This window comes from Gekko japonicus, unplaced genomic scaffold (genome assembly GCF_001447785.1).
Source record: "Gekko japonicus isolate JY-2015 unplaced genomic scaffold, Gekko_japonicus_V1.1 scaffold547, whole genome shotgun sequence".
NCBI lineage: Eukaryota > Metazoa > Chordata > Lepidosauria > Squamata > Gekkonidae > Gekko > Gekko japonicus.
In genome coordinates this window covers 659265-681152 of record NW_015167551.1, presented here as the reverse complement: position 1 = coordinate 681152, position 21888 = coordinate 659265, and the positions used below count along the sequence as shown (strand labels likewise).

Genomic DNA, 21888 nt, shown 5'->3' with positions numbered 1-21888 from the left:
AATTGATAATGTTTAAGAAAGATTACAAGCTCCGAGGATAGGTTAATCGGATAGAGTACTGAATTAGATTGGTTCATGTGAAGGCCAGCTACAAAACTAAAATTTGCTAAACGAGAGTTGATGATGGGGGAGAGATTGCTTGGGATCAGTTACATATAAAACCATATCATCAGCAAACATATTTAGTTTATGGTGTCTACCGTTAATTACTATACCTGTATAAGTCATCTCCGAGTTCGCAAGAGGTTCTGCGGCTAAAGCATACAGAAGCGGAGATAGGGGGCACCCCTGCCGAGTCCCACCTGCCATATTTATAAATTGTGAATTCGAGCCATTAATCTTGAGAATGGCAGAGGGCTTGGAACAGAGTGACTGTATAATGTTTCTGAATCTGTCTCCGAAGTTCATGGCAAATAATAAAGATTGAATATAACTAGGCTCAACTGTATCAAAGACCCTTTGAACACCTAAGGATAAAATGCAAAAATTTTGAGCATGGGAAGATTTGCAATGTTGTATAATATTAAGCAGTTTTCTGGTATTGTCCGTAATATCTCTTAGAGGGATGAAGCCAGTTTGTTCAACAGAGATATAATCTCCAGTTATTCTGTTCAAACGCATTGTAAGTATTGTAGTAAATAATTTATAATCATTGGCCCCGTTCACACGGAGCATTTGCCGCGCTAAAGATATGGATGATAGGCGGATTTTCCGGGCACGATCACACCGCAACATCTGGGAAGCGTAGTGCACCCGTAGCTAACCCGTGGCTTCTTGCCGAAGATATGGAGTAAAAAACTAGTACATATGATGTGCTAGTTTCCAGAAAACGCGGGGCAAGGGCAGGCGTCTGATCGCGTTTCCGCTGGAATACTGTGGCATCCGGGGCACGCCCATGTCCCGTCACAAACCAGATGTTGTTGTTATTTTAAGTCTCCACAGGATGCGCACAAACGCCCACCAGCACATGCGCACACTGTGGTGAAGGGGAAAAATTCCTGTTTGCCACGGAAGTGGCGCCTAGCGATTGCCAGTGTGATCACGCCACTTCTTTGTCACGCTGCAGGATAGCCATGTGATCAGCACCTAACAGCATACCCACGGGACCTCCACGGGACATGTGATCGGGCTGCCGCGCGTTACTTTGCTCCGGGGCAAACAGCCACGCTTCCCTCCCGCATTTTCCAGCCTGTGTGACCAGGACCATTGTTGAGTAAAGAGATAGGACAGTAAGATTTCATGCCCAGAGGGTCTTTGTCTTTCTTTAAAAATAGAATAATCTTAGCCATTTTCCAAGTTTCTGTGATTAAATTTGTATCTAAAGCTTGTTATTTTAAAGTGATTTAATTGCCTGCTCTAATTCTTTCTCATCTATAGGCTGCTCTAATATGTTTTTGTGGGATGCTGACAGTGTTTTAAGAGATAAATTGGAATTTAGAAATTTCTGAATAGAATCTAGAGGGGGCTCTGTAGATTTATAAAGATCTGAATAATATTTTTCAAATAGTTGCATGATAGCCCTCGTAGAAGTATACAGTTTACCCTCCAAATTTCTTATACACTTAATTCCAAAATTGGAGTCCTTTTTCTGCACTTTCCATGCTAAAAGACAGGAAGATCTTGGACTTTTATACCAATACCCTTGCTTGATATAAAGGAGGCCCTGTCTTATCTTATCTGTTTCTAATAATTCAAGTTTCTTACGTTCTTCTAAAAGTGATTTATAGATTTTATTGCTGCATGTCTTTTTATGCAACTCTTCTAGGTAGGTAATTTTGCTAAACAGGGCTTGTTTCAGTTTATTTTTCTCCTTTTTGTAGGCAGCTGAGAGATAGTCTTGCCCCTCAGCGTGGCTTTGAATGCATCCCAGACTGTAGTCAAAGGGACCTCACAAATCCAATTAAATTTAAAGAATTCCTGAATTTCTTGTATGAAGTTTGTATCATTCAGTAAAATATTATTGAGTCTCCATGTAAAGCCTTTGTTGCTGGGATCAGGGTCTTTGAGATTGCAAGTAACTGGGGCATGATCAGGAAAGCATTTTATTTCTATCTCTGCTGATTGAAGTCTGCTAAGTATTGAAGAAGAAATAAAAATGTTATTGATTCTGGTGTGGACCTGATGCCTAAATGAAAAATAAGTCTAGTCACATTCACCAGGATGGAGGGTTCTCCAAGCATCCACTAAGCCAAACTCTTGCGTAATCTTTTGGAGACCAGTTTACGAGGACTGATTTTTAGTTTGTTTTAACCTAAGAGATTTGCTTAGAAAGGATCTATCGAAATTGGTGTCCATTAAATAGTTAAAATCAGTGCCAAGGATAATCGATCCATCCTGGAAATCTCTCAAATCCTTCAGTGCTGCTCTGATGAATTGCAATTGGCCAGAATTTGGAGCATAGATCGTAGCAAGAGTCACCTGTGAACCATTAAGCGTGCCCCTTAGAAAAAGAAATCTTCCTCTGAGATCTTGTTTAACTTTTTGACAATCAAACCTCACATTTTTAGAAATTAAAATGGCTACCCCTCTAGCATGGGATGTTCCAGGGGCACTAAACCTGGCAGGGAACCAAGGAGACTTTAGCAAGTAGTTAATATCATTCCTTAAATGTGTCTCCTGAAGAAAGACAACATCAGCATTTATTTTCATAAGGTAGTTATGTATCCTCTTAGCTTTAATGATGTTATTAATTCCCTGGCAATTTAGAGTTAAAATTTTTAGTTCATAAGCCATAAAGGTACAAAATCTACTATATATAGACAGATAGTCCCCCACAGTGCAACAAATCAAATAACCATAACTGGAATTTAACCAAACCTATCTTATCAGTTGAGAGTACCAATGACTCATATGAAAATGTCAATTTTCTAAAAAAAAAACCCCTATAGTAAATGCAATACCTGAAAAATAATGAGAGGGCCAAACCGGACCAAATTAAAAGTTTATGTACACTAGTAAACTTTCTAACATGAACCACACGTCCTGAGTAACTATAAAAAGCTTTACATAACTTAACCATCGGGTCAATTGTAGTTGATCCAACTCCTTACATACAAACGTAGGTGCATGAATTAGATATGCAGTTCCTTTAGCTAACAGTGCAAAAACAGAGTTAAAAATACAAACATCGAAAAACACATAACCTTGCCTTGTAAAATGGGCTCCTAAAACATTTCCTAAACCAACAAACACATAAACATACTTACTGGTCCCCTGCCCATCCACTCGCCCTCCGATTTTTATAGTAAACAATAACATATACTGTAAACCAAATTTAACAATCCCGCCTCCCACCCCCCTATCCCCATCCCCCTTGCCAACATCTGATGCTTCAATTGCCCTAGACAAAAAACAAACAGGCAGTAACCCCAACAGAGTGAACCCTGCCTGGGCGATCCTACCCGGCAAAACCTGAGGTCCCCGACAACTTTGGGAAAGAGCCATAACCATCCTAACTTCTCGTTCACCTATTGCAAGGGAGCCAAAAAGCCAAGTCGCCCCTCCCCTTGACCATACCCACAATCCAACGTAATATGTTAACTTAAGTAGACAAGCCAAAAAAGGGGGAAAAAACTTTCTGCAACTGGTATTGAAGACAGCTTATTTAACATAGCGCACAGGTATTTTGCTGTTCTTCAGGGTAGAAATTGAGTCAAGCTTCGGTTTATAGGATTTCTTAGGGTATTCCATGGGAATTTCCACTTCCACATTTAAAGACTGAAACAGTGAGTACCCACTATCCAGGTCTTCTGCTGAGAAGATGGTGTTAGGATGGAGAACTTGAATTGACCCCGAAGGAGTCCATCGGAATTTAATGCCATTTTCATACACTTTGGATGTAATCGGTTTGAGGGATCTTCGCATTTGAAGAACTTCTGCAGGTAGGTCTGGGAAGACCTGAATGATGAAATCATTATATCGGAGACCACCATGCTCTCTGGATGCCTGCAGCAGCTTTTGTTTTACACAAAGGTCTGTAAGCTGAATTATAATGTCTCTAGGGGCCTCTCACCCTGTTGTTCTGAAGTGAGCCGACTCTGAATGCAGATATGATGTGAGGTGCAACGCCTTCCTCCAGCTGGAGGGCTTTAACCAACCACGAAGCAACAAATATGGGTAATTCAACAGAGCCTTCTGCTTGCTCCGGGATGCCTCTCAGCTTCACATTCCGATCTCACAATCTGTTTTCCAAAAGAAATATACATTCCTTGGCCCATTTCTCATGTTTCTGAAGTGCTTGGATATTGTTTTGATTGGCTATGCCTGTTTCAAGAGCCGTTTCCGCTGTTTGCACCACGTCCTGCATAGTCTTGTGCATAGCCTCTGATCAGCCAGGGGTTTCAGGATCTCATTAAGATTTTCTAAAATATCGTCTCTGAGTTCCTTTAGACTGGCTTTTAAGTCCAATTTTGTCAGGGCTTCCCTTGAGAGTACCTCAGGATCGGAGCCAGCCGCCATTTTGTTAATTTGAGTCATCGCCTGAGGAGATTTTTAAAAGGCATCTCCTGTGCTAAAGTAAGCAGTTAGGGGCTTAACTTCCACAGAATGTGGTTTCACTTTAGATCCACCAGTTTTGCCCATACTCTGGGGTATTAACCTTTACTTGCCTTCGAATATAGAGCTGGTCGGGGGGAGTTGGGTGTGGCGCTCGACTCTTACGTGTCCGCCATAACCGCCGCCGATGCCATGCCCCCTACTATGCCAGTTTGTGTGGGGGAGAGCTGGTCCTCTCTATACCCCAGTCCCAGATCACTTAGGGTTTTGTAGATATCCACCAGCACTTCAAATTGGACTGAGATGCAAACTAGCAGCCAATTTTTTTCAGTAAATCACTGGAAGTTACAAATGGAACTAACATAAAAAAAAAGACAATGTATTCGGCTTTGCCAAGGATAGCCAATTTCTCTGTTCTCAGGGCCCTTTAGTTTTCCTGTCAGTGGAATAGAGGCAGTGCTTGGGAATATTGCTTGCAGACGTGTACAGGCCTCTGTGGTTTACTCAAAAGTCCTCCTGGAAAGCTACAAGATATCTCTAAATTACAGTGTAGCATCAGAATAAAACAATGCCTTCAAAGAAGAGGAGCTCTCCCAAGCCCACTACTGAACTTTCACCAAAGAAGTAGAGGACACGCCATTCTTCCATGAGTAGAACAGCAGTACAGGATCCAAGCGTAGGTGACTGCCATATTTTTATATTAGATTGGAAACAAATGTTGAGGGAAATCATCAAGCAAATTCTCCTCAGTTGCCTCCCCCCATCCCGGCATCCCCAGTTGTGGTATTTCTTAGTATAAAACTTTGGATCCTTAGCACGATTACTTTAAAATTCATCACTAAGGCTTAACACTTGCATGTGCAGAAACATTAAAGGTGACTTCTGAAATTTTGCCTGATTGTGCAACATGTCATTTCCACTGTCCTTTGACAGGGACTCCCATTTTTTGAACAAAAGGGCAATAATTACATTGTGGACCCCCAGGCTTACTTGGTTGCTAATAGCATGTTCTTCCGGGCATGGAGTTCACTAGGATCTGAGTGCTGACGGCAGAGGTACTCTGCTGCGGCCTTGGCTGGGAATTCTGTTTCACACACATATCCGAAATCTCGGGCGAGGTGAACAGCTTCTCCTGTGAAAATGGGGGGAAAAAAACTCATGAGGAAGGGAATCCCTGGTCTACTACAATCCTAGATAGCCTGATGGTACACATAATTGGCGGGAGTGCAGTCCCTGCTCTCCAAACGACATTAAGAAATAGGGCTGTTGGCTAGTCAACAGTCACCTGTCTTTCAAATTTTATTTTTTTTAATCTGCATATTACCAGATCCCCAAATGTAGGTGCTTTGGGGAGATACTGAAGGAAACAGAAGTTAAATCACCATTAGTAAAGCAAAAATTTCTATGATATGGTAACAATCTATGGTCATGGTCTACTAATGCCTCTCTCTCTTTTTTTTTTTAAGATGGGAAAACTTTTTCACTACGGAGATACCAGGAGAAAGGTATACCTTTGCAATGAAAAGGGCTAGATACTTACATTTTTTAGAAATGAAAATTGTGAATTCAGAGGAACCAGTAGAACGTGTCAATAGACTGTTACAACAACATTTCCATTACCAATTTTTTTAAAAGCAGGAAAAAAGGTGTCCAGCAGCACAGCAGGGGAAATTCGTGGGAGGCGGAGGCAAGGAAAATGATGGTGGAACCCTTGACAATGTGTACCTTCCCATCCAGATGGTTTGTTAATGCAAAAATGTTGTACCAACCCTTTTTAAGAAGGCACGTACCAAAGATGAGGAAAACCTCTATATTAGAGGACAGCATTTTACAGATCCTCCTTTAAAACCCCACTGCGTTTTAAAAGCCAAGAAGGATAAAAACCTCCACATGGAGGCCGCCTGAGATTCTTACACCATCTATCAAGCATTCCTTGGCGTAGTGGATCATAGGACAAACCTAATATGCTCCTTTGGCTGGATGTTTCCAAACACTGGCCTCTAGAATCATAAGAGCTAGAAACATGTTTCTTTTTAAAAACATACACACACATACATTAACAGCCTGATTTTCCTCAGGACCACAATACCAGACTCTTTTCAGAAGTACTGAAGACCAACAGAAGGAGGACAAGAAGCGACATTGGCAACTAGGTTAATACACTGTGGATGGATGGCCTCATCCAGCCAGCAGCAGGAGGGCCTGAAATGAATTAGCTCTCTGTCTGTCTAAGCAGGGTTTCAGGGGCCGGTCATGATCAATGGCCATCAGCTCTGATTACTTCCGCAGGGATGCCTGAAGATGGATCAATTTCACCGATGAGAGGGCCTTCCTCAGGAATGATGGATGCCCAGCCTGACCACTCTTGCCCTGAGGAGGTCTCTGAACTCTGAGCAGAGACAATACAGACAGGGACAGATCTCCCTCTTAATCCTCTCTGGGTCCTTTGGAAAAAGGGATCACACAAGCACCCTCCTACCCTGTGCTCGAAAAAAGGCACAGATCACTGGTCTGCCTGGGCTTCTATAAGCTCCCTTCAGAACGGAATCTAGAGTGATTTTCACATGTCCTCCACCAGAGCAACAGCATCTTCTTTCCCTCCCTTTTCAACCTTTGCATTCTGCACTGTTTAAAGGATCGCTGGGCCCAAGAATGAGAATTACTCTATGTGGAGCCCAACCCAGCGTTTTTACATCCATCATTGTTCTGGTAATGAGCCCTGACTAGAAAGTGGCTAGTTAATACACACACAATTCATGCAGAGACACAACAGGAAGCTTCTGAAGGCATGTAGTTCTTCTGCTTGTTTACCTGAGGAGTGTGACATGATCTAAGGATGCAGTGGGAACATCTGCTCCTAGTGGAGGCTGACTTCAAGGAGGCCAGTCCAAACTGACTCATGCAGAGACACAGTGGGCAACCTCTTCTTGGATAGGTTACACTGGCAGGTATCTCAGCAATTCGGAAAACGTCTAGGGCAGTGACTCATACTTTATGAAATGGACACGCACACCCTTTAAATGTACTCTCATTTTCAGGGCCCACTTCAAAGGAACTCCAGACTACTTTCTCCCTCCTGCATATCCTTTTCATATCATAGTTTTAGAAAGCAGCCATATTGGTCTGCAGTAAAGCAGCTAGATTCGAGTCCAATAACACCTTAGAGACCAATAAGATTTTGGGAGTATGAGCATTCAAACAGTCAAAGGTTCCTTTGTCAGATTCTAGTAGGCATGGAGATCCCTGAGTCCTTATGCCCCATTAACTCTGCATCCTGACTCCTTTCTTTGCAACACCCTCTGACCTTCAGACTGGGATATAAGGACTCCAGGATCTCCATTCCTATTTGTATCTGACAAAGGGAGCTTTGACTCTTGAACGCTTGTACCCTGAAACTCTGGTTGGTCTTTAAGGTGCTACTATACTTGAATCTAGCAGTTCCTTTCACTTCAGCAATGATCAAGTCTCTTGGGGAAAGGTCATGGTAGAGCATCTGCTTGGCATGCAGAAGGTCCCAGGTTCAATCCCTGGCATCTCCAGTGCTAAAAGGATTCAGTAGTAGGTGGTGCAGAAGATCTCTGCTGAGACCTTGGATGCCTGTCACCAAGCAATTATGAGTTTAAATTAAGGGCGGGAAGGTACTGGCTGGATACTAGGAAAACCTTTTTACAGTAAGACTTGTTCAACAGTGGAATCAGCTGCCTAGGGAGGTGGTGAGCTCCCCTTTACTAGCAGTCTTTAAGCAGCAGCTGGACAATCACTTGTCAGAGATGCTCTAGGCTGATCCTGTATTGAATAGGAGGAGCCTGTATGGACTGTATGGCCCCTTCCAACTTTGTGATTCTATGATTCTATTATTCTGTGTCAGAGCAGACAAAACTGACCAATGGTCTGGCTCTGAGGAAGGCAGCTAGGAAGGGGCAATGGCTCAGTGGCAGAGCATCTGGTTACCAAGCAGAAGATCCCAGGTTCAATTGCCAGCATCTCCAACTAAAAGGATCAGGTTGGAGGCAACATGAAAGACCTCTGTCCAAGGACAGCCACTGCCAGTCTAAGCAGACAATGCTGACTTTGATAGACCAAGGGTCTGACTCAGTAGAAAGCTGTGCGCATCCCCTCACCCATTTTTAGCATTTATAAATATACAAGTGGAGCCCTGCAAGAAACTTGCAGGATGCTTATCCCATTCTTCACGCCTTTGCTTCCTCCCCTCTCCCCCTACCTCTCTCACTCTCTTTCTCCCTTCTGCCCTTCCTTTCTTAAACTTTCTCTCTCCCCTCCATGTATGTTACTTCCTCTCTCTTTCTGACCCGTTGTTTTTCTGCCTCCCCACCTCATCACTCTTTTTCTTTCCTTCTGCCCCCCCACTCTATCACTCTCTCTTTCTGCCCCCATCACTTTCCCAGCCTCCTGCCTGCTTCCTCCCCCCCACCTGCCCCCGCAGCAGAGGCAGCGCTCTGGGAATCACAACAGGTCTCCCAGCAACAGCGATCAATTCACCTTAGGGCTGCCAGCTCCAGATTGGGAAATTCCTGGAGATTTGGGGGTGGAGCCTGGGGACAGTGAGGCTTCGGGAGCCAAGCGGCCTCAGCAGGGTAGAATGCCACAGACTCAACCCTCCAAAGCAGCCATTATATCCAGGGAAACTGATCTCTGTCACCTGGACAACAGTTGTAATTCTGGGTGATCTCTAGCCCTTGCCTGGAGGCTGGCAATGGTGGTTCTTGTGGAGGAAATGGCTGGAAGGTGCAGTCTATGACATTACACCAGTCCAAAGTTCCTCCCCTCCTCAAATCCCACCCTCCCCAGGATCCACCCCTCAAATGTCCAGGAATTTCCCAGCCTGGAGTTGGCAACACAATTTCCTTTCCACCCAACAGCCAACCTACCTTTATCTGCCTCTCTGTCTTCAGCTGTCCATCTTCCCTACAGCCTCTACCTAGGAAAATTACAGTCTTTCTCCACAGTGGGGACCAAAGCAGCTTACATTATTCTCGCCTCCTTTTTATCTGCACAACAACCCTGTGAGGTTGGATAGGCTAAAAGTAAGTGACTGGTCCAAAATCACCCAGTCAGCTGCCACTGCAAAATAGGGATCTGAATCTGGGTCTTGCAGACCCTACTTTGAAGCTCTAACTGCTGCACCTCACTGGCTTTCATAGGGTGGCTGCTGATGAACAGTAGCAAGCAGCCAGGGCTAGTTGAGTCATGCAAATCAGGGGGGACCTGGCAACCTTAGACTACTGCCAGGCCTAGGGTTGCCAACCTCCAAGTGGGACCTGGAGATGCCCCAGAATTATAACTGGACTCTAGACAGCCGAGGTCGGTCTCCCTGGAGAAAATGGCTGCTTTGGAGAGTGGAATCTGTGGTATTATACCCAGCTGAGGCCTCTCCCTTCCCCAAACCCAGCCCTCCTCACAGCCCACTTCAAAACCTCTAGGAATTCCCCAGCCTGGCACTGGCTCCCTCCCTGAAAGACCAAAATAGAACTAGAAAGGGGTCCTTCCGCCCCCCCTCCTTTTACTGACAGAAACAGTTAGAAGCCTCCCCCCCAAAAAAACGTTCTAATCTCTCGCCGTTGATGTCTGGAGTTAGATCCCTGCAGAGGCCATTTCAAATGGTATTGGGGGAAATTCAACCCTCCCTGAAGGGATTTTTTTACTTTTTGGATTTTTCTGCAACCTTAGGAAGGCCCATGACTATGTAGGAAAAGCTGTTGGGGGAGAGTGAGCCCTCTGTTGGCAGAAATAAGTATCCGCACGGGGGGGGGGGCACATTGGCTATTAGATATATAGATACCATTACAGAGCAACAAGCTGTACTGTATGGTCAGTTTGCACATCATGTAGAAGCAAACCCAAATTTGCTATTGCACCTCCTCTCCCAGTTCCCTTCCTGGCCCTGAAGTCCATCTGTAAGAAAGTTGTACCCCCACTTTGGGATTCCAACCATGCACCACTGATATAGGAACTGACTACATTGTACTGCCAGAGTTCCATAAGAGGCTTCTTTATGTGCACATGTGCCCCCCCCCCCTTCATTATGCAAAGCAAGACAACACAAAACTGAATATGACATAGGCCTCTGTGTCTGAAGCAATCTCAGGATGTGGCAGGCAGGCAATATGAATATGGCAATACAGTTTTAATGGTTTTGAAATGTGAATTTATTATGTATGTTGCAATTTGTTAGCCAACTTGGTGGTCCTTTTGAGGGCAGAAAGGTGGGATATAGATTTTGTAAACATAAATAAATATCATTTTGTCATATTTGGTATAATTCACACATGCATGGCACCAATGGTTATTTCATCAACAGACCCCTGCCTGACCCGTCCCTCCATCTTACAGATCTGGTTAGGTTACAGACACTTAGGTTAGGAGGAGAATCCTTGAGACACATGGGCAGGGAAGAAAGACGCCTAGAATCAACTGATCCACAGGCTCAGTATAAAGCTGGGCCTATAGGTTCATTTTTTAAAAAAAAAGAAAAGAAGGGTGTCAGAACTCAAGCCAGCCTGACCTGCAGAATCCAAGAGGTACAGCTGTTGAGTGGGATGTACTCTGCACTTGCTCAGGAGCAGTCTTGTCCTCATGGTTCACTGACATGAAAAAGGTATGTGGACGAGAAGGGCTTAACTCAGACTAAGGCACTTCAGCCCATGAGGCTGGCTCTGTTCCCTTGTAATTAACTTTGACACACACACACCTCAACAGTAGCCAGTGACAGCTCCCAGCTTTCTGGACAAAGTAAAAAGTGTGTGTGAGCATTTTGAGTCCTCCTTTCCTTTTCTTCTCATGGAAATCAGACATTCACAGGAGCCTGGCCCAACTGCCTTTGGGAACAACTGCTGCCTTGCAAACCTGCTCGTTTCATTTGCTGTCAACAAAGGAGATTGCATTCCTCTCTCCATCTTGGGCAGCTGCTTTTCCACCACAATAGATTTCCCACATCACGCATTTGAGGGTTCCCAATCTATAAGTGATGGTGTCTCACATCAAAGACACTGACTGAAAACCTCCTTAGTTTGCATTAAGGCAGAAATTAGCCATGGGTGGAAACCCTCTCTAGGTTGATTCGGATGTCTAATCTCTCCTATGTAATAATCCTGTTTTGGGGTGGCAAGATTCCATGCTCTCCCTCAGCCATTGGCCCGTCAGCCACCACTCAAGAGTACTTGCATGCCATTGGCTGGATCTGCTCATCTTCCCCGCCCACTCCCCCTTCAGCCACTATGTAATTTGTGTTGTGCTCTGACCACATAGTCTCCCCCGCTCTGCACAATACCAAAGGGAGGGGGTAGCCCAAGAAAGCAAGGAAAGGCCAGACCCTTGGGTTGCCAACTTTCCAGGGAGCCCCCAAAGATTGGGGATTCCCTCTCCAAATAGGGAGATTCGGCCAGAGGGGTCTCACCAGTGACAATTCCGTGAGTGGTGGCAGCGAACTTAAGGAGATTCACCCACGGGACGAGGGTGGGAGGCAAACAGTTGAGTTGTAAACTGGAGCCCGTTTCACCACAGTAGGCAACCAAGCTTGGTTCAGACAAAGGAAACCCTTTGCAAGCCTTTGTGAGGAACTCATTGGGGCCAGTCCTGACTAGGGTTGCCAGCTCCAGGTAGGGAGATTCCTGGAGATTTTCTGGTAGGGTCTATGGAAGCCAGGGTTTAGGGAGGGGAGAGGCCTCAGCTGAACAGAATGCCATACAGCCCACCTTCCAAAGCAGTTATTTTCTCTGGGGGGAGAGATCTGTTGTCTGGAGTTCAGTTGTGATACCTGGTGATCTTCAGGCTCCACCTGAAGGTTGGCTGCCCTAGGTGTAGCAGTCAGTGCTTCAGAGCAGGGTCTGCTAGATCCAGGTTCTTGCTGCAGAAGTTGAGTGGGTGATTTTGGATCAGTCACAGACTTTCAGCCTAACCTACCTCACAGGGTTGTTGTGCAAGTCAAAAGGGGGAGAGGAGAATGATGTAAGCTGCTTTGGTCCCCATTGCAGAGAAAGACTACTTTTCCTCCTGGAAAACCATTGTTGCCAATCTCCAGGTGAGGGCTGGAGATCACTCAGAATTACAACTGCTCTCCAGATGGCAGAGATCAGTTCCCCTGGAGAAAATGGTGGACTCTGTGGCAGTCAGGGCTTCAGAGCACGGAAGAGGCTGCAGGTATGTTTGGGGGGGGAGATAGAAAGCTGAAGAGTGAGGGGAAAACTAAGGCAGGTTGATGATTGGCTGGGAAGGAGATAGGGTTGCCAACTTCAGGTGGGAAATTCCTGCGGATTTGAGGGATGGAACCTGGAGAGAGTGAGGTTTGAGGAGAGGTGGGGCCTCAGACAGGTACAATGCCAGAGACTCCACCCTCCCAACCAGCCATTCACTTCTGGGGAACCACTGTTGCCAATCTCAGGAGAGGGGTGGCAATCACTCAGAATTACAACTGATCTTCAGGAGTGAGTGGGGAGGAGATGGAAAGCTGAAATCAGAGGGGCAGATAATGGTAGGTTGATGCTTGGCTAGAAAGGAGATAGGGTTGCCAACTCCAGGTTAGGAAATTCATGGAGATTTGAGGGGTAAAGCCTGAAGAGGGTGAGGTTTGAGGAGGGGTGGGACCTCAGACAGGTACAATGCCATAGACTCCACCCTCCAAACTAGCCCTTTCTCACTGGGTAACAATTGTTGCCAATCTCCAGGTGAGGGCTGGAGATTACTCAAAATTACAACTGCTTTTCAGGTAGCAGAGATCAGTTCCTCTGGGGAAAATGGTGGCCTCTGTGTCAGAGCCAGTATGGTGTAGTGGTTAAGTGTGTGGACTCAAATCTGGGAGAACCGGGTTTGATTCCCCACTCCTCCACTTGCAACTGCTGGATGACCTTGGGTAAGCCATAGTTTTGACAAGAGCTGTCCTTGAAAGGGCAGTAATTGAAAGAGCTCTCTCAGCCCCACCTACCTTACAGGGTGTCTGTTGTGGGGAGGGGAAGGGAAAGGAATTTTTAAGCCACTCTGAGTGAAGGGTGGGGTATAAATCCAAGCTCTTCTCTTCTTCTCCTTTTATACCCTGCTGAGGTCGCCACAGCACATTGATGCCGAGTGCCCATGGCCTTGGCACTCTACCAGAGCATCTTTCTAGAGCTCATTGTATTTATTTCCACAACAGGCCTTATTCCTAGTAATTAATAACGTTAATTAACGTGTGGGCTTGGCTTCCAGGATCTTTTGCCAGCCCAATGACAAAATTAGCACAGAGGCCTAAGTCTTGCTGGTGGAAAGTTTCACCAACAAACTTACACATGGCCGTGAGTTCATCTAGTTGCACACAAAGAGCCCTGCTGCATCAGACCAGTGGTCCATCTAATCCAGCATCCTGTTTCACAGAACAGCCAACCAGTTGCTCTGGGGGGCCAACAAATGGTATAGAGGCTGAGGCCTTCCCTTGATGTTGCCTCCTAGTGCTGGTTTGCTACTTCAGGACATGGAGATTCTCATTAGTTGTCATGACTAATTGATGGACCTATCCTCTATGAATCTGTCTCATCACCTTTTAAAACCATCCATACTCGCTACATCCATTATTCATTGAGTGAAGTACTTTCTTTTGTCTGGCTTCACTGCTTCACCCATCAACTTCTAGTATTACAGATGAGATAAATTCTCTCTATCTACTGTCTCCACCCCATGCATAATTTTATAAACCTCTATAATTTCCCACCAGTCACCTGTTTTCTAAACTGAAAATGCCAAGACTCTTCAGTCTTTCCTCATAGGAAAGGGGCTCCAACCCCTTAATCATCTTGGTTCCCCTCTTCTGTACCTCTTCCAGCTCTGCAATGTCATTTTTGATCTGCAGCAACCAGAAGTGTACGCAGTATCCCACAGAGTATGCTGTACACAGTATCCATTTCTATGTGATGTTCTTCCTTTCCAGGTGCAATTTATCCCCGCCCTTTTTTTTAGCAAAAACTCCCAAGTGAGGGCAGAAAGCAATGGCCTCACTTCGTTTTACCTTCAGACTTGTCGTGGAGCTGTATCTCACTGGTTACCTGTCAGTGTCATGAAGCCAAATTGAAATGAGTACAAAGGCACGCAACTGTAGTGGAAAGCAGAAAATACACCTTGGGTGATGTGCATTTTGCCTCCAACTCACAATAAAGAGACCCCCTATTCACAGGGGGCAGACAGGGCATCTGAGCTTTGCCCTGATCCCTCTTCACTACTGCCCCCCTTCTCTTGTAAGGAGTGTGAAAATTGGGCAGTGTAGCCAAGGGAGTCCCACTCACTCTGGGAGGGACATGCCCTACTTCAGGCTTCGAGGTAAAAGTATTCTAGGTCCAAGATGTCTTTGGGGGTTCCAGGAAATAAAGGTCTTCAAGCTTGTACCGATTATGCTGTGATCAAGTCCTCTCCATCATCCCCAAGAGTCATCCAAGGTAATAGACATAAAGCTGCCTTTTATAGAGTCAGTCTTGCTACTCTGGCTGGCAGTAGCTCTCCAGGGGCTCAGGCAAAGGTCTTTCACATCACTTCCTACCTGACCTTTTTAAATGTAGGGATCTTGACTCAGGGACCTTCATGCTCTGCCATTGAGCTATGGCCCCTGAGTCAGACCATTGGTCTATCAAGCTTCATATTGTCTACTCAAACTGGCAGCAACTCTTCAGGGTCTCATTTTCACTTGAAATGCTGAGGATTGAGCCAGGGACCCTCTGCATGCAAAGCAGACTTTCTGCATTGAGCTCCAGCCCCTCCCCATAAGAAGCTGACTCATACTGACTCAGACCACTGATCTAGCAAAGTGGTTCTTAGCTGCTCTGACTGGCAGCAATTCTGCAGAGTCTTGGACTGAGGTCTTTAACATCACCTACTTCCTGGTGCAGTGGGATGGTTTAAAAAAGAGCAGGTTGAAACTGAATCCAATAAAGATGGAGGTTCTGTGGCGGGGAGGGGTTCAGGGCTCAGGTTCAGCTTACCTACTCTTGACAGGGTGCCATTGGCACTGGCGTAGGGCTGCCAGGTCCCCCAAACCCACTGGCCCAGATCCAGCCACTAGGGGGAACTCCACCCCCAAAGTGCCTGAATCGGGCCAACGTGCCTGGCACGATGACATCACCCGGAAGTGATGTCATTGTGCCGTGCACGTCGTCGGGGGACACTCTAGGATTCAACCTTAAAACTCTATGGTACCATAGAGTTTTAAGACCAAACGCTAGAGCGTCCCTCGACGCCGTGCCCAGCGTGATGACATCACTTCTGGGTGACGTCATCGTGGCACTCGCACACAAGACTCCCAGACACAGAGCTTCTCCCCCCCACTGGATGCCTGGCAACCCTACACTGGAGCAGTCCATCAAGAGTTTGACTGTGATCCTGGATGCCTCTTTAACTATAGTGGCCCAGGTCACACACACAGCGAAAATGGCATTTTTCCATCTATGCCAGGCCCGGCAGCTGGCCCCTTTCCTGTTCCGCCCGAACTTAGCCACAATAATCCACGCAATGGTCACCTCCAGAGTAGACTACTGTAACTCGCTTTACACTGGCTTGCCCTTGAGACTGACCCGGAAGCTCCAACTGGTCCGGAACGTGGTAGCGTAAGTCCTGACAGGAACACCGCAGACTGCACATATTCAACCTGTGCTGGCCAGCTGCACTGGCTTCCAGTGGAGCACCAATTCAAGTTCAAGGTTTTGTTTTTGATCTTTAAGGCCTTGAGCAGTCCAGGACGAATATATCTGTGGGACCGCCTCCTCTGGTATACCCCCGGGAGAATGTTATGCTCTTCACAGAACAACTTGCTGGTGGTCCCTGGCCCTAGAGAGATCTGGCTGTCCTCGACCAGGACTAGGGCCTTCTCAGCCCTGGCCCCGACCTGGTGGAACGCTGCCAAATACCACCAGGGCCCTGTGGGGCCTCACGCAATTCTGCAGGTCCTGTAAGGCAGAGACGTTCCGCCAGGCGTTTGGTTGAGGACAGTGATGGCTTACATCATGGCTGGCACCCTTCCCGGATCTCTATCCCCTGAAGGATCTAATTTCCTCCCCCCCACCATGCCCACGAGGCACCCACAGGCCAGAACTGGGAGGGAATCATAAAATTTTGCCACTTGACTTTATTTAATGAAGTATATGTTTTGATAATGATTTTTATGGTTTTTATTGGTTTTAAATCTGTACATTGCCTAGAGCCCCATTGTTGTGGGGATTAGGCAATTCAAAAATGTAATTAAATAAAACGTAATTAAATAAGTAAATTTTAACTGGAGATGTCAACTGGGACATTACATATGCTAATCAGATGCTCTGCCTCTAAGCCACCGCCCCTTCCTCTCTTATGCCGAGACAGACCTCTTGGTCTGTCAAGGGCCATCTTATCTACTCTGACTGCAGCAATTCTCCAGGATCTCAGAGACTCTTCACATCACCTACTACTGGATCCTTTTAAAAAAAAAATGCTTAATTAAAATGTGACACTGAGGGCCAAAACAGATTTGTCAAAGATCATATTCCTTTGTCCATCTGTAAAAGGTAAATATACCACACAGAACAGGGAGAAGGGATTTAACCTGCCAACCCTTTCTTCCCAACCCCCTACACAAAATGGGTCTCACTGAGTTGTTAGCATGTTTTAGCAGGAAGAAGGGTCTTCTTCCCCACCCCCTTAAAATTATAAGAAAAATACAGGGTCATTGGTTTCAATGAGTGAAAGACTGATGGGTTAAAATCTCTCCTCCCCTTCCTGCATGGTTCTAATGTGAATTGGAGCTGTATGTGCAATTTACAGACCATCATGATTTTCCTCAGGGCTGTTTGTATCTTTGCACATGAGAGGAGACACAACACTTTTTGTTTCTAGTCAGACAATGAAGACCTTTAGGGGCTAAATATTCCACCTCCCTCCAAAGGACCCTCTGTGATGGTGGTCAAAAGAAGACCTACCTTCTACCAGGGACGTTAACAAGGTCACGTTTGCTGCTTTACGTCTCCCAGCGGGTAGGTTTAACCCAATCTTCTCCAATCTTTCCCTTAAACATCTTCCTCCATTTTTCGATTTTGCCCTGAAAGAGGAAAGAAGGGAGATGGAGGCACTTCAGTGGATGGAAACATAAATAAAAAGAAGAGAACTTAGTAAGAAGTCTTCTTCTTCTTAATTACTGTTTCCATGACAAAAGTCATGAACATTGAGCCATTGCACACTAAAAGGGAAGCCAAGTATATAGTAAGCCATACAGTTGTGCTGTTTTTTTGTTCAGCAAACAGATTCATAAGACCATTTGGAGATAATGTGGCAGTTTTTTTTGGGGGGGGGGCAGTGACCAGCTCTGTAGTACTCCTTTTTATGATTTAAAGTTTATTAAGTAGGTCAGTACATAAAATCTAACACTAACAAAACAACCTTTTGTTCACATAAAACCACCTTTTTCTATTCTACCATGCCTCAAACATGTCAAAAATATGGCTCACCTATCATTTGAGAAGACTGCTACAGAAGACAGCAGGCTGCAAACGTGGGATATGATAGAGTTAAGTTTGAGGATTCCCAGGCACCAGCTGCCTTTAGGATTTGAGCAAGAAACCTCAACGAGGCAGGGTAAGAGCTGCAACAGCCCAAAAAACAACAATATCACAAAAAAACAGTGGGATGCATTATAGACACTTGAGAACAATATTTTGGAAATGAAAACGTGGACTTCTTGTACAGATACTTTAGAACAATATTTTAGAAATGAAGACGATGAAATGTCATGGCTTTATTTGTTAGAGTAAGGGCGACTTAGCATCCCTGGACCTTGGAAATTGCTACATTGCTCTAGATCAGCGGTTCTCAACCTGTGGGTCGCGATCCCTTTGGGGGTTGAACGACCCTTTCACAGGGGTCGCCTACGACCATCGGAAAACACAAATTTTCAATGGTCTTATGATAGCAACAAAAATAATTCTATGGTTGGGGGTCACCACAACATGAGGAACTGTATTAAAGGGTCGCAGCATTAGGAAAGTTGAGAACCACTGCTCTAGATGTGTATATGTATTATCTTCTTAATGAAGGGGATGCCTCCCTTTGTCTAACCAGGCAGCTTCTTTCTGACTCCTCATTCTCTTCCTGTACCCTTTGGGAGCTTCTTTCTATCAGAATACCATTCCTGCCCCACAGGTGTTCTGTTAGAAAATCTCCAGTTTCATTTTGGTCTCCTATGTGGTATGGGGGCTGAAACTGTCTTGTATGGTATACCAATTACCTTTGCTAGAAATAGGGTTGCCAAGTCTGGGTTGGGGGTGAAGCCAGGAGAGGGTGTGGTTTGGTGAGGGGAGGGGCCTCAGCATGGTACAATGCCATAGAGTCCACCCTTCAAAGCTGCCATTTTCTCCAGGGGAGCTGATCTCTGTCGGCTGGGGATCAGTGGTAAAAGCGGGAGATCCCCAGGCCCCACCTGGAGGCTGGCAACCCTAGCTGGAAAAGGGTTAATAAACAGGGTGGCCAACCACCACGTGGTAGCTGGAGATATCCACGGATAACTTCTGATCTCCAGACAGAGATTAGTTCCCCTGGAGAAAAGGGCAGCTTTGGAAGATGGTTTCCATGGTAGCATACCCCGTCTAAGGTCCCTCCCCTCCAAAAACTCCATATGCTTCCCAAACTCCATCCCCATATCTACAGGAGTTTCCCAACCCAGAGCTGGCAACCCTACAAATCAAAGAGTGAGACTGCGGCGTTTTCATTTCTAAAATATTGTTCTCCAGTGTCACTCAGACATACCACTGTTTTCTTCAGCACTATTTGTTTCATGCCAGTTCTGGCCCGTCCATGCTGCTCCGAAACCATTCGGCTTAGAAAAAGTGAATAAAAGTGTGTCATTTCCATGTTTTCATTTCTAAAAAAAAAATTGATTGTCTGTAACGCATCCCACTGTTTTTTGCAGAACTACTGTCTGTTTAAGGCTGTTTTGGCCTGTTCTGGGGTGTTCCAGAGGTATTTTATCCTAGAAAGGGATACTAAAAGTATGACAATTCCACATTTTCATTTCCAAAATATTGTTCTGGAGTGTCTGTAATGCATCCCACTATTTTTTGTGGAACAGCTGTCTATTTAAGGCCTGTTCTGGCCTGTTCCTGGGTGTTCTGGTGGCATTTTGGCCTGGAAAGGGTTAATAAAGGCACAATATTTCTACATTTTGATTTCCAAACTATTGTTCTGGAGTGTCTTTAAGGCATCCCACTGTTTTTTATGGTACTAATATTAATTTAATGCCTGTTCCAGCCTGTTCCATGAAGTTCCGGAGACGTTTTGGCCTGGAAAGGATTAATAAATGTGTGATATTTCTGTGTTTTGATTTCCAATCCCACTAGTGTGGGCTTTTTTTTTTTGCCGTCCTATTATTTATTTAATGCCCATTCCAGCCTGTTCCAGCTTTACTCTGTCCCAACTTTGACTAGGGTTGCCAGCCCCCAGGTGGGAGCGGGGAGGCCCTGATTTTGCAGGCTCCTGGCTGGCAGGGGAAGCCCCGCCCCAACACCCATGAGCCCACCGGACATCCCTGACATGATGATGTCACACAGAAGTGATGTCATCATGCCAGGGGGGTCATGGTCCGCTCTGGTATTTTGGCCAAAACTCTATAGTCATCATAGAGTTTTGCCCCAAATACCACAGCATCACTGCACGACATCCCCAGTGTGATGACGTCACTTCCGTGTGACGTCATCATGTTGGGGATGCCACACGCAGTGATGTCGCCCCACCTCCCCCACTCCCAGAGAGATCCGTCCCACCCCCCACCAGTGCCAGGTAAGGACCTGACAACCCTAACCTTGACTTTAACCTGGGGCCTATTCCCTTCTTCATATTTACTTCATTTTTAACTTCATTCATACACCACCTTTGCTCTTTTTAATTTACTTATGTAAGACTGGCAGTCTTTAAGCAGCGGCTGGACAAACACTTGTCAGGGATGCTCTAGGCTGCTCCTGCATTGAGCAGGGGTTTGCACTGGATGGCCCCTTCCAACTCTGTGATTCTATGATTCTGGTATTCTGTCTACAGTCCACCTTTCTCAATGGGGACCCAAAGTAGCTTACATCATTCTCCCAGCTCACCACCACAGCCATTTTGTGACTGCCCCCTGCCCCCATGGCAGCCATTGTGTGATGGTGCCCAATTCCCATTCTCAAAATTCCAAAAATATCCATTGGCTCACCAAGATTAGGGGACCCTGTACTACATCCTATTCTACCATCACCACCAGGTAAAAGTTCAGACTGGGGGTGGGGGGTGATTACCTCCGGAGGACTCCACCCAGAAGGGAGGCATTGAGACACTCGGGGGGCGACAGCCTCCTCTGGACCTCACCAACAGTCACTTTGTACTTTGAGGTGGAGCTGAGGAGGGAGAGGCGGCCTGGCACGGAGCAGAAGACCTCATTGGGATTGGTCACCCCTCCAATCAGGGCGTCCTTGTTCATCGTCAGGGCAGAGATGGTGGTGCCATTGGCTTTTGAGGGAATGGGCACTGAAAAGAAAACAAAATAACATAAGAACATAAGAGAAGCCAATGTTGGATCAGGCCAATAGCCCATCCAGTCCAACACTCTGTCACACAGTGGCCAAAAATACCAGGTGCCATCAGGAGGTCCACCAGTGGGGCCAGGAGACTAGAAGCCCTCCCACTGTTGCCCCCCCAAGCACCAAGAATACAGTGCACCACTTGCCCCAGACTAAGAGTTCCTATCTATACCTTGTACCTAATAGCCACTGATGGACCTCTGTTCCATATGTTTATCCAGTTCCCTCTTGAAACTGTGCATGCTTGTAGCCGCCACCACCTCCTGTGGCAGTGAATCCCACTCTTTGGGTGAAGAAGTACTTCCTTTTATCTGTTCTAACCCGACCGCTCAACAATTTCATGGAGTGCCCACGAGTTCTTGCATTGTGAGAAAGGGAGAAAAGTACTTCATTCTCTACCTGTTCTATCTCCCTTTCTTTGCCAGGTAACGATGTTATTAAAACTTTTCAAGCCATAAATGACTACCTTAAATCCTTTTTATTAATAGTAGGCCAATTAACCCCTTACCTAATGGTAGTAACAGCTGGTATGACCGGCTCTATCCCATGCATAATCTTATAAACCTTGATCATGTCACCCCTCAGCCGTTGTTTCTCCAAGCATTTTAACCTTTCTTCATAGGGAAAGTGTTCCAACCCTTTTATCATTCTAGTTGCCCTTTTCTGCAATTTTTCCAATGCTATAATATCCTTTTTGAGGTGTGGTGACCAGAACTGTACACAGTACTCCAAATGTGGCCGCACCATCGATTTATACAGGGGCATTATGATACTGGCTGATTTGTTTTCCATTCCCTTCCTTGAAAGGCTTGAAACAGAACAAAGAGGTACTCATACCACAATAGATTTGCTA

At 45.7% G+C, this 21888-nt stretch overlaps 1 protein-coding gene across 1 annotated transcript in view; it reads right to left on the bottom strand.

Moving 5' to 3' along the window:
- Positions 1-21888, bottom strand: part of TFAP2E (transcription factor AP-2 epsilon (activating enhancer binding protein 2 epsilon)) — a 116383-nt gene that overhangs the window by 3590 nt on the left and 90905 nt on the right. Inside the window, exons 4-6 of the mRNA XM_015413687.1 lie at positions 20754-20982; positions 17415-17533; positions 5485-5626 (exon numbers count right to left, since the gene is read on the bottom strand). Coding sequence (XP_015269173.1) covers positions 5485-5626; positions 17415-17533; positions 20754-20982 — 490 coding nt within the window. The remainder of the gene's footprint in view (positions 1-5484; positions 5627-17414; positions 17534-20753; positions 20983-21888) is intronic.